The sequence below is a fragment of the Corvus brachyrhynchos genome, unplaced genomic scaffold (genome assembly GCF_000691975.1).
Source record: "Corvus brachyrhynchos isolate BGI_N302 unplaced genomic scaffold, ASM69197v1 scaffold94, whole genome shotgun sequence".
Lineage (NCBI taxonomy): Eukaryota > Metazoa > Chordata > Aves > Passeriformes > Corvidae > Corvus > Corvus brachyrhynchos.
Genome location: NW_008238330.1, coordinates 7060949 through 7077142, shown reverse-complemented (window position 1 = coordinate 7077142; position 16194 = coordinate 7060949). Strand labels below are relative to the sequence as shown.

Below are 16194 nucleotides of genomic sequence, written 5' to 3'. Positions count from 1 at the left end.
AAGAAGAAGCTGCTGATTCCGGCTGGGCTGCAGTGTCCTCCTCCCAGGAGAGGATAAATCGGGTTACACTGTAGCTCCCACACAATCCATAGGATTTTTCACTCCTTTCAAGTTCAGGGTCATTTTTTTTCTACTGGGTATATCCATGCATCTCAGAAGGTAACTGGATTATACAGATTCAACTAAAGGGATAATAGGATTTTATGTGTGTAAAGAATGGCAGCTGAAAAGAAATATCTTGACATGTCAGAAGAACAAGGTCCACTGAGTGAATCATGAACACAGAGCTAGCATGTCATAATTTAAAGAAGAAAATTGTATTTTAATAGCAGGATCAGTGCTTCTAATTGCAACTTCATGGTTGTGTGCCTGTAATTTAAAACACTGAGGATATGACTTATGGAATAGAAATCAGATAAATGTCTTCTATCAATGAATGAATCCTAGCAATTAGCTCCCTGCCCCATTCTGCACTGGGAAATCCTCCCTTGGAAAGGAAGGAATTAATATTCTATACATATCTTCTGTGAAACTAGGGTCTACAGAGTGAGATGGTTTCTCAGAGATCCAACTTGTGAAATCATATAAAAATGACATTTTAATGAAGAATTCTAAGCCATATTTTTACATTAATAACGTCAAAAAGATATCAGGAATATGAGATCTAGTAACTTAAATAGTTACAGGATTGGTCTGTGAGGCACAAAGCTATTCTGGCATTCAAACTGTTCTCTATTTAGGGGTGTGCATGTGGAGCTCCAAGCTCCTTTGGGTAGATAAAATAAGGGGAGAAAAAGGGGAGTCTTACATATATTTGTATTGAATAGCTGTTGCTTTTGAAATTTGTATCACCAGTTACATTTCAATAGCTTTTCTGTGCACACCAAATGCTCACATCTTACACCTGTCAGCCTCATCTCATTTTTAAAATTTTACAATAGCAGCTCCTATACCTGCTGAAAACATTTTCATCTTCACCGTTGCTATAAAGACCCATATCGACAAGAAGGAGGAGCAGTGGGGCATACAGTGAATCTATTCTCAAGCTGCTAACAAAGACACAAAGGGGAGAGAAAGGAAGGGAACTGGTCTGCATGTGTTGGTGCTCACGTGTGCGCAGGGCTTAATACAGCCCCATTCACTCTAAGTTTGGAATGAAATCCCAGCTCTGAATCTAAGTGAAGACATGCCACTGACTTTCCTGTAAATAGCCACTTGCTATCTCCCAGCTACACACCTTTGAGAGGTGGATGAAGTTTCCTCAGACTTCATATGCGAGTTTTTGATTAACAGAGAAATACATCAGCACCAACACGACAGATGGTGTATTATTTGGTACTTACCAGGTATGTAGTCACACAGTCTCTCCACGGCTGCTTTTACTGTACTGTTGTGCCACTGTGCAAGCTGTTCGATGACAGACACCACAAGCACGCATCCTTCAAGCAAACAAGAAACCAAAAAGAGGGAATACCATTATCTGTGAAATGTGAGGAAGTGCCCTGCACCACAGAAGTACTTCTGGCATCTTTGGGCATTTCATTTTTTTGAGGTGTTCCATGGCAGATAGGTGTTCAAGGGGAAAAAATATCAATTAATTTCTGTCTTCATTCATACCCTGTAAGTTATTACAGAGAGGATGTTGATTCCAGAGGAGCACACAGAACAGCCTGGCTTTTACAGCACTGTATGATGCTCCTGGAAAAATGACGCCATTCTTTCACGGTTGAAAATTGAGGAGTTGAGGGGATAGCCAATGTTACAACTGCCTCCTTGGTCGCCTGCTCTGTTGTTTTATCTCGCAAGAAAAAAGGCACAAGTCTGTACTTGACAGGACTTTTATATCTCTCCACAAAAGCTGCTCAGAGAGGAAACCAAATGTTTGTGACTGCCTTCAGAAGAGATGTCACACCACTGACATGTGCTGACCATGACAGAGCATCCATTGCATCATTTCTTGACAGACCTTCCTCTGAAGCCCAGCGATGCTCAGCACACACAGGGGTGCTGAACCCAGCTACACATTTGTTAAAACCAAAATGTCTTCACAGTTCATTCTGCTCTGCTTCTGTGGTTGGAAAGAAACCACTTCCTATGACCTACAATTCTGGTTATTTCTCATCACTAATCTGGGTGTGAACATGGCTAGTGAAGTTTCTTGAGATGTGCAGCACGTTTCCTGCTGTTTTGGGGACTGAATAGATTCAATGTGATCCCCATGGAACAGTCATTCAAAATCCACAATGAGCATTCATTTCAAGTCAATTTGAAATTGCTGCAGGTCTGCATTGTGCTTTCTCTGCAGTGGCTTCACAATTTTATGAGGAATACATCTTCAGTGATGCAAAGTCTGCCCACTGTAGTCAGACCTCTTAGCCAGAGTGAGGTCACTGCCTAGACTCAGAACCTGTGCAGGAGTGGCAGGTATCCCAGGCAGACAGGAGACAAGGAGCCAGGATGCCAATTTGCAGCAGCCTGAATAAAGACTTCTCTTTGAAATCCCTGTAACTGAACTGTGTTTCCTCTCCTATGCAAGAAATCTCGTCTCTCACACTTGCTCTAGCAGAGTCTAGAAATGGAGGTGAACTGCAGTAGTTTGATGTGGCTGCAGACTCATCTTTTTCCAAAGCTCAAGAACATTAATGTTCAGGTTTTCAGACTGTCAAAACTCTTCAAAGTGAGCTTATAAATTCCTTCCAAGAACCCTTACCTATGTGCTATTAAATCAAAGTGCTGTTCTTCAACATAAATAACTTTGATGCTTCTATGGCAAGTAAAAGAGAAGGTAGGGCAATTGGAACTTGCTATAAGACCAATATTTTTGAGTTTTCTATTACTTCTTCTATCCAAATACAGTAATCCAGTGGAAATTACAGAGAATTTGTCACCTCTTTTGCGGGGATAAAAGTCCACTTCTACATACTTGTTAAATAAAAGGCTCACTCTAGATCCTCTGCAGAATGATTTATGAAGCATACTAAGAACCATTACCTCCAGTCAGCCTAAAAGAATTGAAGAATAAATGGAGACAGATGTGACCAAGAAAAACCCTGAAGCAAGACATTCCTTCTTTCCTGCCCCCCTCCCTAACTACCCAAATAGCCAGAGGCTAACTAGTCCCAGGAATTAATAGCTAATTAAAAACTTAATAGCTGAAAATAAAAAAAAGTTTAATAATGGAGAGCCAAACTAAAAGTAAGGGGGACATCCAAGATGAAGGGTATAGCACATTCAGGTCTCAGTCTCAAAGAACAGGCCAGGGGCCATCTGGCCCAGGTTTAAACTTAGCACAGCCTCATCATGAAATAGTTTGGATTGGAGGGGACCTTTCCAGTCCAAGCCCTCTGCAGTGAGGAGGGCCATCTTCACCTAGATGAGGTCGCTCAGAGCCCTGTTCAACCCGATCTCAAATGTTTCCAGGGATAGGACATCCAGCACTCCCACAGTGATAGGGGTGGAAGTTAAAGAATGCAAGAGACTTCAGCTATTTTAGTGCAAGTCATGCCCTGCACTGGCCTCAGGGACAGAAAACAGACCCTGGCTCCTTTGCCAGGGTAGTGTGGGAATAGCCTTGCTGGACTGACTCCATCCTGTAGCACTGAGACGGCAGTGCACATCCTGAAAACACATCATAACACATCTACAGCATTACGTAACTTAGTTCTTATAAGGCTGCATTATTAACACACATGAACAACCTACAGACAACAGGAACTACCCTTCCCCTGACTTCTATGTCTGTTTTATTCATGAGGATGGAGGCTCAGAAAAATTAAATTACCTAAATGATGACTTAACCACAAAACCACACAGTCTTTCTGTGCTTTCCTTTCTACTCTTACCAAGGTCAGATGTTCATCTATCAATCTTGCTGTCTAGAAGTCAGAAAGACAAAAGGAGTCCAAGCAGAGAGACAGGGAGAAGCTAGCCCTTTGATATTTTCCAAGGTGCACAGCTTTTGTTGTTTTACCTCTCATTCTTTTGCATCATGAGCTTGAGGAATCTACAGAATCATAGAATTGTTTAGGTTGGAGTTGACAGTGTCACCTACTGCAGCAGAGAGAAGTGTTGCTCATTTAGCCTGTGCTGTGTAACTCAGTGCTCCTGCACCTGCAGCCAGGGGCTGCAATAAAAAGGGACTATGGACAAACAGCTCAAAATCCAAGAAGTTGGGCCGAGGATAAAAATACCATTGATATTTCCATTTTCTCTGTTATACAACAGACAGTCTTCACTGAAGATGTAAGTTGCTCTTTCATGTTTGTCAAAGTACCACAGAGGGAGTGACAAAAAAAACCCAAAACTATTTTTGGTTCAGCTCTGCCAAATAGAAACAGAATTCTTAATCACAAACACAACCATGCAGGTATCCCCACTCAAGGAGCAGTCTCACAGCAATTAAAAGAAAATTTTTCATGTTGATTAAGTCAGATAGACACCTTTTCGTCTATTGAACCAGGCCCAAAGGCAAATCTGCTTCACATGAGGATGAATGGAGCCAACGCTGAGTCTGAGCAGTACTTAATGCAGTACCTCAGGCTACTAGATGCTATATGAATATAAATAACAGTAACAACAGCCTGACTGCTTGGGAAAAACACACAGAGCTGAACTTCAAAATGTTTGCTCTCATAAACTCATCTTCACTCTCACAGAGAGGAGGTTTCTGCTCGTGCTATTACACCCTTCCCACCTTGGCCACTTGCAGACCACACCTCGGTTATCCAAATGCAATTATTCCACATGAAATGCCACGCTCCATGGGACAACTTGATAGACAAAGTCTTGGCTGATTTTCAAAAGGATCTGCCGTTCCTCAGGCACCACAGCTGAAATCTGGACCTGAATTTGGAGCGTCTCCCTGCCCTCTGGTAGGAAGGGTGCACACCAGGAACACATCCCACCAACACGTGCCATTGGCTGATCTGCTCTCTGTCTTCCCCATCTACCTGGGCTTTTATCAGTTGCCCTTGGTCAACCTGTCCTTACTCCTTGTGGTCTGCTGCCGTGAGCTGTGCCCTCACAGGGGTGGATGCCTGCTTATGTGTGCAGTCTGCTGGCCTCAAAGCCTTTCATTTAGGCTGATGTCATCAGGAGCAGTTTTTGAGCTGGAGATTCTAAAATACTCAGGAAAAAGGTTGAACCCTGCGAGGAGGGATGAGGAATGTCCTAAGGGGACTCAGAGTGGTAGAGGGAGCCTGATCTACCTAAGCTCCGTGTTTTTTTCATGGAAACATGCCTCCCCAGTAATTCAGGTTCATCCTCTAGGAGAACCTATCTCTGGTGTTGGGCTATAGGTAAACTTTCAAGAGATGAGTGTCTATAAATTTAAGTTAACTCAGACTATCCTTGCTTATACTACAAACCTGCTCTCTTTTTATCATCTTCCTCTGGATTGAGTGGCAGGAAAAGAAATGCTGACCAGTTATCCTAGTTTTTAATAGGTCTTAATTCCACTGGCTAAAAATGGAAAATAATTAGTTAGCTAAAAAGGACAGGGGGAAATCAGACATCTTTGACTGTAAAAATCTCACTGCTTTAACTACTTATGACATGTGCAAGAATATAAACTTTTTAGTACTATAGCATCAGTAGAAAAGCATGTCCAGATCTGGCCAGTCATTAGCAACTACTGCTTGCTTTTAATTTACCAGATATTTAGATGTGATTTATTTCTCATCATGAGCTGGGCACATATAAGGCAATGTAAATAGGCTTAATCATTAAATAAAGCTCAATTTTTTTTTTTTTTTTACAGTTGCACATGATTTTCTTTAGAAACAACTTTCAGTACGCTGATTCTGCTGTCTCACTTCAATAATAGGTTTCAATACCTTGACAGGCTGAAGGATGTTTTCTCTGAAAGAAATTCATTGGCATTATAATACTTACTAGGCATTAGAAACTAGACTCTTGTCTTAATAAATGCCTGTCGCTTTTAGCGATGGTTTGTCCCACCTGCTATTAATTTCTGAAGAGATAAGACAAGACCATAACCATTTTGCTCGGTGCAGTAAGGTGAAAACTCACACATCAGGAAGTACTTCTCTCCATGTATTTGAAAGTAGTGTGTAATAAAAAAAATGCCATTTCCAACAAGCCCAGGAAAAAAAAATCATACCCCATTAATAAAATCAGAACTAGAGGAATTCAGCGCTTAGCTGTGAAGCCTCTGGCAGTTTGAGCAGACTATTTAACTTAATCCACTTCTGCCACACAAGTTTGAAAGGATCTATAATTAGAATTCTACCTAGGGATGTCAAAAAGTATCTGGATAGTGAAAGCTGCCTCTCTAAGTTTCAGATTTGTAGGTATATTTGTCTGAGTAAAACTCTGTTAAATGGGTTTTCTGGCACCTGGCACATCTTCCTTTGCCATCCTTTGCTCATGTTTCTGCATGCTGAATTTCTTTCTCACCCCTCCAGTCATAAATTATATGTACCCACAGAGCACAAGGAGGACATAAGTCCAAAAAAGTGGCGTTGGACACCAATAAAAACCCTGCTGGCCAGGCTGTGGCTACACCGCAGAGACACTGCTCGCCTCCCCCCCCTCCACTCTGCTCGCTCCTGATGGAGCAGGAACTGGTGCCTTGCTTGGTGATATGGCAAACCTCTGCCTAAAAATCTGTCTGCTGCAGCAAGGCTCTGCACACAAGAAGCCATTTATCACATTCCTGGCTTTATACAGAAGATGAAGGCTTTCCCAAAACAGTCTTTGCTTCTTCCATTTATAGATGATCCTAAGCTCCAAAGGCATCTCTTAAAGCCTAAAGGTGGGAAGACCCAAGAACCTGTCTACAAAAGAGGATATTGCTTTGTGCTGATGCAGTTGTTCTGGCATAAAAACACCTCTTTCCAAACTAATCTTATCCAGTTCCAGTTCAACCTGGAACAAGACATTCCTTATTCACATGGGGTGCTAATAAGAAATAAGGCTTTCTCCTCTGAGATGGGGACATCCATGTGGGTGTTCTAGGTGCAGGCAGACCATGGCTATGCAAAGTTACAACACAGAGAATATTTTCTTTTTTATATAATCATAGAATGGTTTAGGTTGAGAGGGACTTTAAAGATCATCTTGTTCCAAGCCCCCTGTCATGGGCATGGACACTTTCCACTGCACCAGGTTGCTCAAAGCCCCATCCCACTCGGCCTTGAACACTGCCAGGGATGGGGGCAGCCACAATTTCTCTGAGCAACCTGTTCCAGCATCTCACTCACTATATATTCCTTTCCTAACAGTGCTCAATATCCATATTTCCTTCCTGCACTGCTTCTCATTACTGAGCTGATACTTTCAAATAACAGCCCTTAACAACCTCAAGATTTCATTCCAGCACGGAAATATTCAGCTCAAATGACATAACCATTTATACAAAGTAAGGACAGTTATCTTCCCATATACAGCCAGAGGATTTGTTGCTTTGAAAGGTAATTTGGAAACGCATCTGAGTGATAAAGTCTTTTAACTCAGACTTTGTTTCCTATCTCATTTACAGTATTAAGGTATTTTACAGAGATACTGAAGTGATGGAATATAATTATAGGTAGCCATATTCAAATATGTTGGCATATACAAGACCCTTTCATCCTTAATTTGCTAAGTCTTATGAAATATCTTGGAAACACTAAATGGTACACTATTAACAAACCTGTCACTGGGCATTAAATTGCACATAGTATAGTGGCTAAAGACATTTTTAAAATATTAATATCAATATAGCAGCATTTTGAGTGAATTTGTAACAAATTCCTGGAATACCAGTTATGATTTCTGTTGCTCATGCAAAAGCAGTGGGCCACCTTAGGCCCCCTAATTCAGAGCTCCAATCATTCATTTTTGTTTCATTAAGACATCCAACAAAGACTCTGATACAGCTATGACAGTACAGAAAATTCAGTTTTTTCCATCTAGTGGAAGACTCTGGTATCCATACCTGCCAGCCAAATGTATCCCTAGTGTGTCCTTCATTACACTTGAAAGAGCCCTATTTAACAAAATCTATAACCCCAGGCATTTCCAATAGAAATGTTTTCTGTATTAATTAAGAGGGAAAAAACCCCCTGCGTATGTATGTGTGACATTAACACATTTCTCTTTCCAAAATCAGGAAAGGGTATTGAAAATTTACTGAAGCCCAAATGCTGTCAGGGGGAGTTAATGTAAGTGCATAACTTCATCCTTGTTGCAAAGGCTTCACCATTTTAGGATTCTGAATGTGAGAAACTTTTTTTCAGATATACAGTTCCTAAGAGCAGTAAAAGTGATTGCCTTAAACATAAGCAGAAGATCTCTACAGGGTTAACACATGAACAAGAGTGAGAGGCCCACACGTGGCAATCAGCATCCAAATAGACAATCAATAAAATAAGATTATTATACTCAACAGAACCATCAGTAATGTAAAATGTACAAGACTACCCATGTCTACAAATGCACATGGATGTGACTGTGCATTTACACACACATAGATGTGGATGTGTTTGCATGCTGAGCACATCTTTTTATTGTGATCAACAGATATATATACCTTTTACAGTCATAGGCTTTCACTAAGACTTGGGGTGATTTTGGAAAAGAAATTTTTACCATCAGTTGCTGAAAAGCTGCTGAATAGTTTCCCTAGTATCTCTACTGTACTATTCCCATGCCTGTGTTTATTCTAGCAAAAGTATAATCATAGGAAAAATGTTATGGTCAAATCTAGTATTTATTGCTGATCATCAGGTCAAACTTTGCTGCTGATTAAATGGAGCAATGTTGGTGAAGTGAGCAGAGCTGCTGTGGCTTGGAATTGACTTTGCTGTAATCAAAGTCGATTCCCAACCTTTTAGAGTAAAATACATTGTGGTGCTACACTGATATTGGGCATGGCTTTTTTACAGAACTCACTGAGCTGTAAATTATACGTTCTGTCATGGTGCCCCCCCAGACAATATGTGCACAGCCACTTTGTCTGAGCGCAGTTGTTAGAAGCCTCCAACTCCATTTGGCATGTTCCATTGTGTGAAGTTATCGGGAACTCCGAACGCCACCCGTCCTGCTGCCACTCCACAGGGCATATTTCATCCCTGCACTCATGCACAGCTAGACAGAGGCAAACTGTTGAGGACAATGACTATCACGCAAATCAACACAGGTAAAGGTCAGCATTTTATGCTGCCAGTAGCTCAGAAACACCCGTTCTTTAATGCAATCAGAGCTGGAAATATGTTTCGAAAACGTGCTCCTTCATACACTAGGAATTGTGTGCTCCCGGCTGAAGGGAGGTGGTGACCCGCAAAGGTTGCTGAGAATGGCATTATATTGAGCACAAAGATGGGGAAATTTGCTTCCCTGGCTGCTGACCCACAGGATTACTGCTTACTTGCAGAGAAGATGGAGAGTGCTGCTGTCCGGCCCTATTGAGGGCCCCCTGACTAATCGCCTCGTTCCATAAAGGGCAACCAAAGTTAATCGCCAATAGAGCACAGCAGTCTGCTGCGGGGGGGGGGAATAAATAAATGCTGCTCTTTGCAAATGCTGCTCTTGCAGTCACAGCACAGAACTCCCGAAATGCTGGCCTGGAGTATGTCCTCTTACACAACCTCTGCCCTAGCAGACGATCTATACCATCCAGGCTGTTCTGAAGGGACAGGGCAGACACAGTTTGTAAAGATCTCTGATGAGGTCTTCTACAGATTTCTCAGGAACAGATTACTGTGCTCACTTATCACTGTCATAAGAAAATCCTCCTCCTAACCTGAATGTCCCCACTGGTGCCCATTTCTGTTACTTCTTGCCATAGCTCTTATGAACCTGGAGAATGGATCACGCCTTTAATGTTTTCAAGGACAGATATGTCTTTTCTCAAGTTTTTCTTCTCTAGACTAGTTAACTCTAATTTATTCACTCTTTCTTTATAGCTTATGCTTGTTTTTCTCTGAAACCTCCTGTCACTCTGCATCACTCTTGATGCACAGCCCCAAAAGGGAAGTCAGAAATCCCTCTGAGGCTTTGTCAATGCTGAGAAAGGTAACAGGTTACTTCACATGTCTTGCACGCTAACTTCTGTTCGCACGTCTCGGTGCGTGCCGCATGTGCATGCTTTGTGACAGCAAGCCATCACTGTGCCACTACAAGCCCGGATGATCTCCCCTAGGGATGCTACCCAGCCCATTGTTCCTCATCTGCTGTGTGTGTCATTGACTATTTCTGCTGAAGTGCCTTCAATATTCCCATATTGAAATTACCTTTTCAGATGCAAGTACTCCAAGTTGTCAAGATTGTTTTGAATTTATTTCTTCCCTCCATTTCACTTGCAAACAATTTCAGCTTTGCAAGAACTGCTAATTTAATAGCACAAATTTCATTATCCTGGCTAGAGAAAATATGGAATGATAGTATGTTCAAAAGAGAAGTCCAAGAAAGATATGATTTTGTACATCCATTTGCTTAGGGAGTGAGACACTTGTAATTACTCTCTGAACAAGACTACCCATCCGTTTTGTTCTGCCCTGTAGAAGCTTAATCAATGTCACACATCTCTCAAGCATAAGATTAGTGCTGAGGCGGTGCTAAAAGACTTACAAAAGCCCAGCTATAATATCTACTTCTTATTCCATGTCTACATGGCATTATCCCATTGGCAAAGAAAATTAGGTTGATCTGATGCTACTTTTGAAAGTTGTTTTTAAAAAGTTTTAACTGTTGCAGGATTTTTGTAGGATTTGATGTTTAACTGACTAATCTACCATTCCCCAAATTCCCTTTCTTGGTATATTGAAGGGAGATGAATACAGAAGTTCCCTTCTGCCTTTCAGTGTCTCCCCGACTTTCTGCATCCTCCAGGGCAGCTTCTGCCTTTCCTGAGGTTGCGTCAGGTACCTCTGGATGAAGTCACCTTTGCTAGAGAACAGAGCAATTTGCAAAAACCCTTAAAGGGCTCTGTTGTAATTCAGGGTGGAATTGAATAAAAGCTTTCAAAATCAGTAGAAAAATGATGAAACATTAACACCAGTGTCAACAGTTTACCAGTTTTGCTGTACTGTCTTTGGGTACCTTAACATTAACTTAAGTAAAACTTTGCTTGCCCCATGAAACAGGCAGCATTTTCCTCATTTAACAGCTGGGAAAGTAAAGACCTGAGTATATGAGGGATTCATTCATGCTTAATTTTTGAGAGAAAAGTACACTGCATCTCTTTCTCAGAATGCCGCACTGAAACAGTCAGGCTGCACTCAGCAAAGGGATTTCCAGGTCTCATCCTGAATAAATCCCTTAAGCCATACTGCCCATGAGTAACAAACCCAGAAAGGAAAGCCAGACCCAGCATCCAGCTCCCAAACCAGGGCACAGAACAAAACCTCACTGCCTTTGCAGGAGGAAAAACAGCTTAGTGGGCTTTTGCATGCAGGAAAACTTGCAAAAGCCCTTTCATCTATCATAAGGAAAAACCAGAAGAATATATCACACGCAAAGAGTGCAGAAGGCCCAGAGGAAGGGCCTGAGCTGATTTCACAGAATTCAAAAAGGGTGGCATTTTACCAGCCTGGGGAGACAGGAAATACTGATGGAGAAAAAGGACTGTCAGATGTTGGGAAAGTTTTTCTTGTGACAAGGCCAAAGAAAGACCATTTACCTGGCTGTGGTTAGGTACTGCTACAGACCAGTTATCTTAGATAGTGAGGAATTGCTTAGGTATACATCTGATCCTGTGGTTGGGAGGGTTAATATTGGGTGCTTTTCCCCCTCTTTGCCGTAACTCTAAAATGAAGTAGTATTAAACCCCATTTTAGGTTGCAACACTCCAGTTGTTTTGTTTCTACACCAAGTCAATTATGAAAAGAGTTTCTCTGAATGAAGCAGCCACATTTTTCAGGAAAACGGAGAAAAAATGATGTGATTTTTTCTACAGTTAGGAAGGGTGATTAAAACTTCTGTCTAAATCTCACTGGAGGCACACCCTCCTCTCCTCCAGCCCTATGCCATATTGGCATATAGGTGCCTACCCAAAATACATTTTCCAGGATCTGCTAAGGGCAGGGAAGCCCCTTGAATTACCCAACTTCTTTGCCAGTACGACTGGAATATACTGGGGCAGATGGTGGTGCCTACCCAGGGAGTGTTGCAAGCAAGGGGAACAGAAGGAGGAAGCAACCAAGTTGTAGCACATTTAACAGAGGTATCAGAGCTGCACTTTGCTCTCCTGTCATATTATTTCCATGTATTTCTTCAAGAAGTGTGATACTTTCAGTGGAAAGGCTTAATGGGAAATATTTTCTTGGTTTTGTTACTGAAAGAGCATTCACTTTCTGACTGGATTTGGCTACTAACATAGCAATCTCAGTCAAGCAGGTGGTACACAGGAGTGATCAGAAATTCAGTGTGTAGCCACCTCATTTCCCTCAGAAAAGTGAGGCAGATAACTTTGAAAGATTAGACACCTGACCACACATTCAAACTTGCATGAAAAAAAACCATTTCTTCAAGAAAATCTCCTATGCATTTAGCAATGGGAATTTCTCACATTAAAAATTAGGTAAGATTTAAGGAAGAAATTCTTCACTGTGACGGTGAGAAGGCACTGGAACAGGTTGCTCAGAGAAGCTGTGGATGCCCCATTCCTGCCACTATTCAAGGCCAGGTTGGATGGAGCTCTGAGCAAGCTGATGCAATGGAAGCTTCCCTGCCCATGTCAGGGGGGATGAACTACAGGAACTTTAATGTGCCCTCCAACCCAAACTATTCTATTATTCTCTCTGATTCTAAGAAATCATCTTGTCCTTGATCTGTAAGGCCAAGAAGACACAGAAGTACTCATATCTCTTTCTCATTACCATCTCAGATGGTAAGCCAACTAAGAGTCTGGGGTTGAGTTTTAGGAGGATGTGTTCCTGAAAGGGCTGGTCACCAAATCAGATGCAAGAGCTGACATTACCCCTGCTCCAAGCCATGGCAAGTGCAACCACCAATTACTCTGTGCTTTCCCTTTCTGCTTGAGAAAAGGAAGGGACACAGTATTTTCAAGAGTTAGTAGAAAGAGCAGCTAATCAGCAAAAGCCCAGAGTTGGCCATCTGGGGTAGCAGCCACCAGCCCTCCCTGACAGGCCTGGCTCATGCCCCTTTTAGCACTATCCACACTTCATTTTTATCTTGTGGTTTACAGAGATGGGCACAGTCTGTTTTGGTCCTGAGTCAAGCTCACAAGGATGTTTTTAGCTGAAGGGACACCTCAGAAAGAGAAACTGGTGTGGGAGGCAGTGGTTTTCTCGTCTCCTCCCTGAAAAAAGAGATGCTCAGTGGTCCCAGCAATGGGGCTAGTACAGCTCCCCTCCCTTTAGGAAGGAAAAAAAGGACAAGTTCTCTTGCACAAGGCAACTTCAATGCAGTATGTGGTATTTAAAAGTTTTCTGGGTCAACAGGATGGAAAGGACAGACAATGCTCACAACCTGACATCCAAAAACCACCAGTGTAAAAATCCCACAGATGAGCATGATCACTGCCTTTCCTGTCATCAAAACTGTTATTGCCTTAAGCGCTCACTACTAAACAACACCACTTCCCCCTAGCTCTGGCAGCTGCTCGGTTACCGCTTGCATGGCTCCCAGCCCAAACAAGGACAGCCTCACAGCCATTTCTGTTTTTCACCTCTTGTTCTCATGTTCTGGCTGGTGGCTGAACCACCTCACCACCCAGACTCTGCTCTGCTTTCTATTCACCCTGCCCCACCAAAACTGTCAGGGGCACTGTGGGTGGCTCAGAAGTGGGGCAAAAAACTGCTTTTATCAAGTTTAGGATTATTATTTCTAACTGTATTCCCTGAGCCACAGTGAAAAGAATTATTTCCTTCTGAAGGATGGAGAGCAGTCACAGGCTTTATGTTTCCAGCACAAAGGTGCCTTGGGAACCTAGAAGAACTGCAGAATTTTAAGGCTGAAAAAGGCCTGTAAGATCAACAAGTCCCCCTGATGACAAAATAAAGCATATGACTGTAATGCATAAGACATACCCATTTGCACACTTGAAAAATATAACCTACCACATCTCCCTAGGTATATGGATTGTAATGCCAAGGGCATTTCTGGTGCAGAGATATCCACAGTCTACACTGATTCCAGTGTTACCAGTCTTGCTCTGGGAATCACTCAGCCAGCTGAGACTGTAGGATACCTATCCCCAGCTATAGGTACTGTGGGGATCACCACAGTCACTGAAGTCACGTGAGAAGGGGGCTGCCAACTTGCCCCACTTCTGTATGGGTCATGCAGACGTGTGTGCTCACAAAAAGGAAAGGAAATGTGAAGAAGCAGCCTTTGCAACCCGGCTATCCAGAGACGATCATCCAGACCACAAAGTTTCTCTGGCCCCAGTATGGACTGACCATCCTTAAGAACAGTTTTCTAGGCACTGAAATCAATGAGGAGACCCTGGGCAAGCCTGAAGGGAACCTTCCTGCCAGTTAAGCAAAATGCATTGTGAACCCTAAGAAACACTAGGACCTCCTAACATCCTATTTCCTGATCCCACACCTACCGACATCAAAGCCAACTTTTCAGATGCCATTCCCCACAGAGCAAAAACATGAACTTTGGGAAGCAGCAGTCAAAAAACAAAATCATAAAATAATTCCAGATCCCATGATGGCCTTGCAAAATCTTCAGTGACTGTTTCACCAAAGACTACAAGCATTTTGCAGTACAGCTGTTGAAATAGATAAAGAAGCAATTTATGATGTGAATAGCAACTCTCAGCTCACCAGTGGAGTAAGGAATGAACTAGTCCAGCAGGCAAACAAAACCTGGATACATACCAACACAGGTGTGTCCTTTGTACAGCCCAAAGGGGAGCGAAGGGGGTCGTGGGTCTTTTCCATGGGGCAGAGGGGAGGAAGAGGCAGCCTTCAGCAGAAGCAAGAGCCAGAGGATGCAGAATAAATTAAGGAATGTTTGCCTAGACCCCTTCATCCTAAAGAAAAAAAAGAAGAAATAAGGAGGGAAGGGTGCATGGGGACCTATATTCCCTTAACTCTCAGGGAGTATCCTGCATCCGTGCAGCTTGAGGAGAAAGGACACTGGTGTGCCTGTGCAGCTCTAAGTAATGCAGGGACAGATTCCCAGGCGGGGACAGAGATATCTGCCCTCTCATGGGGTGCATGGAGGATCCCACACTTGCACATCGCAGGTGCTCTCCCAACCCCTCAGCCCCTCTCAGGCCCTGCCACCCATTAAACCCAGCAGGTCCCATAGACCTGGGCACACTGTGACCAGGCTGGGAGGATGCCCCTGTGGCCCCAGGCTGCTCTCCACACCCCCACGCGACCCCGCTGCCCCATGTGCAGCTCTTCCCAACCTGCTGGCCTGGGAGGACCAAGAGGGTTGGATGAACAGCTCTAGCTCAGCGCTCCCGTGCCTCCTGCAGTAGCAGTAGATGACTAACGACCTTGAACCACAGCAGCTCCTGGAGCCACTCAGCATTAATAACACAAGACACTCCCCTGAAAAACTAGTGTTGCAAAAAGGGGAAAAAAAAAACCAACTCCACAAACCCTTCCCCCCTGCGCCGTTGCTCCTCTGCCCTCCTCCGCAGAAAGGAAAAAAAAAAAAAAAAATCTCTTCAGCTGCTTCTGTAAAATTTCTGACCAGGGTTTCCGTTCAGGAGGATTGAGTGTGAAAAATGAAAGAAGCTGCTCAAGATGGAGCCGCAGGGGCAGGAGGGACGGGGCTGCCGTGCTGGGGTTCTGGGGTTTTGCCAGGGCTTTAGTTGTGCTGGGACTGAGCCACAGGGATGGGAGACAGCTGCCAGTGTGAAGGCAGCACTGGGAGCTGAACCCCCGTTCCCATCGGCTTTGAGCACATTCGCTTGCAGCCCCCAGCTGCCTGTGCGCCTTGAGAAATCCTGAGCTGTTCCTGCTTTGGCAGTCACAACAACTAAAGGTTTCCCTGGCTCTGTTTTTTTTAATCCCTCAGACAAGGCATAAACCAGTCGTTCCCCAGCCTGAAGCAAAAGCAGAGAGTAAAACATGTTTAAACGACATGACTTCAGAGGTGGAACAAGTCCAAACAGCTACATCCCAGGCACTGTGGATGCAAGGATGGCTATAAGGAGGTGATCTAGGACTGAGGCACCGGAGGGACAAAGCTGTGTCCCACCTCCACCTCTGCCTTTTTGTATAAACCAGCGCAAGTCTCTTCCCCTCACAGTGGGCAATG

General features: G+C 43.3%; 1 protein-coding gene across 2 annotated transcripts in view; it reads right to left on the bottom strand.

Moving 5' to 3' along the window:
* The window catches only part of AOAH (acyloxyacyl hydrolase), a 76226-nt gene extending 60424 nt beyond the window's left edge, over positions 1 to 15802 (bottom strand). Inside the window, exons 1-3 of one of the 2 annotated variants that reach the window (XM_008633862.2) lie at positions 15531 to 15802; positions 14796 to 14950; positions 1344 to 1439 (exon numbers count right to left, since the gene is read on the bottom strand). In XM_008633862.2, coding sequence (XP_008632084.1) covers positions 1344 to 1439; positions 14796 to 14949 — 250 coding nt within the window. In that variant the 5' untranslated portion in view covers position 14950; positions 15531 to 15802. Of the gene's footprint in view, positions 1 to 1343; positions 1440 to 14795; positions 14951 to 15334; positions 15475 to 15530 lie in introns of those variants that run through there. The other variant, XM_017734445.1, reaches the window with a different exon arrangement.
* Between the last annotated feature and the right edge of the window lie 392 nt (positions 15803 to 16194).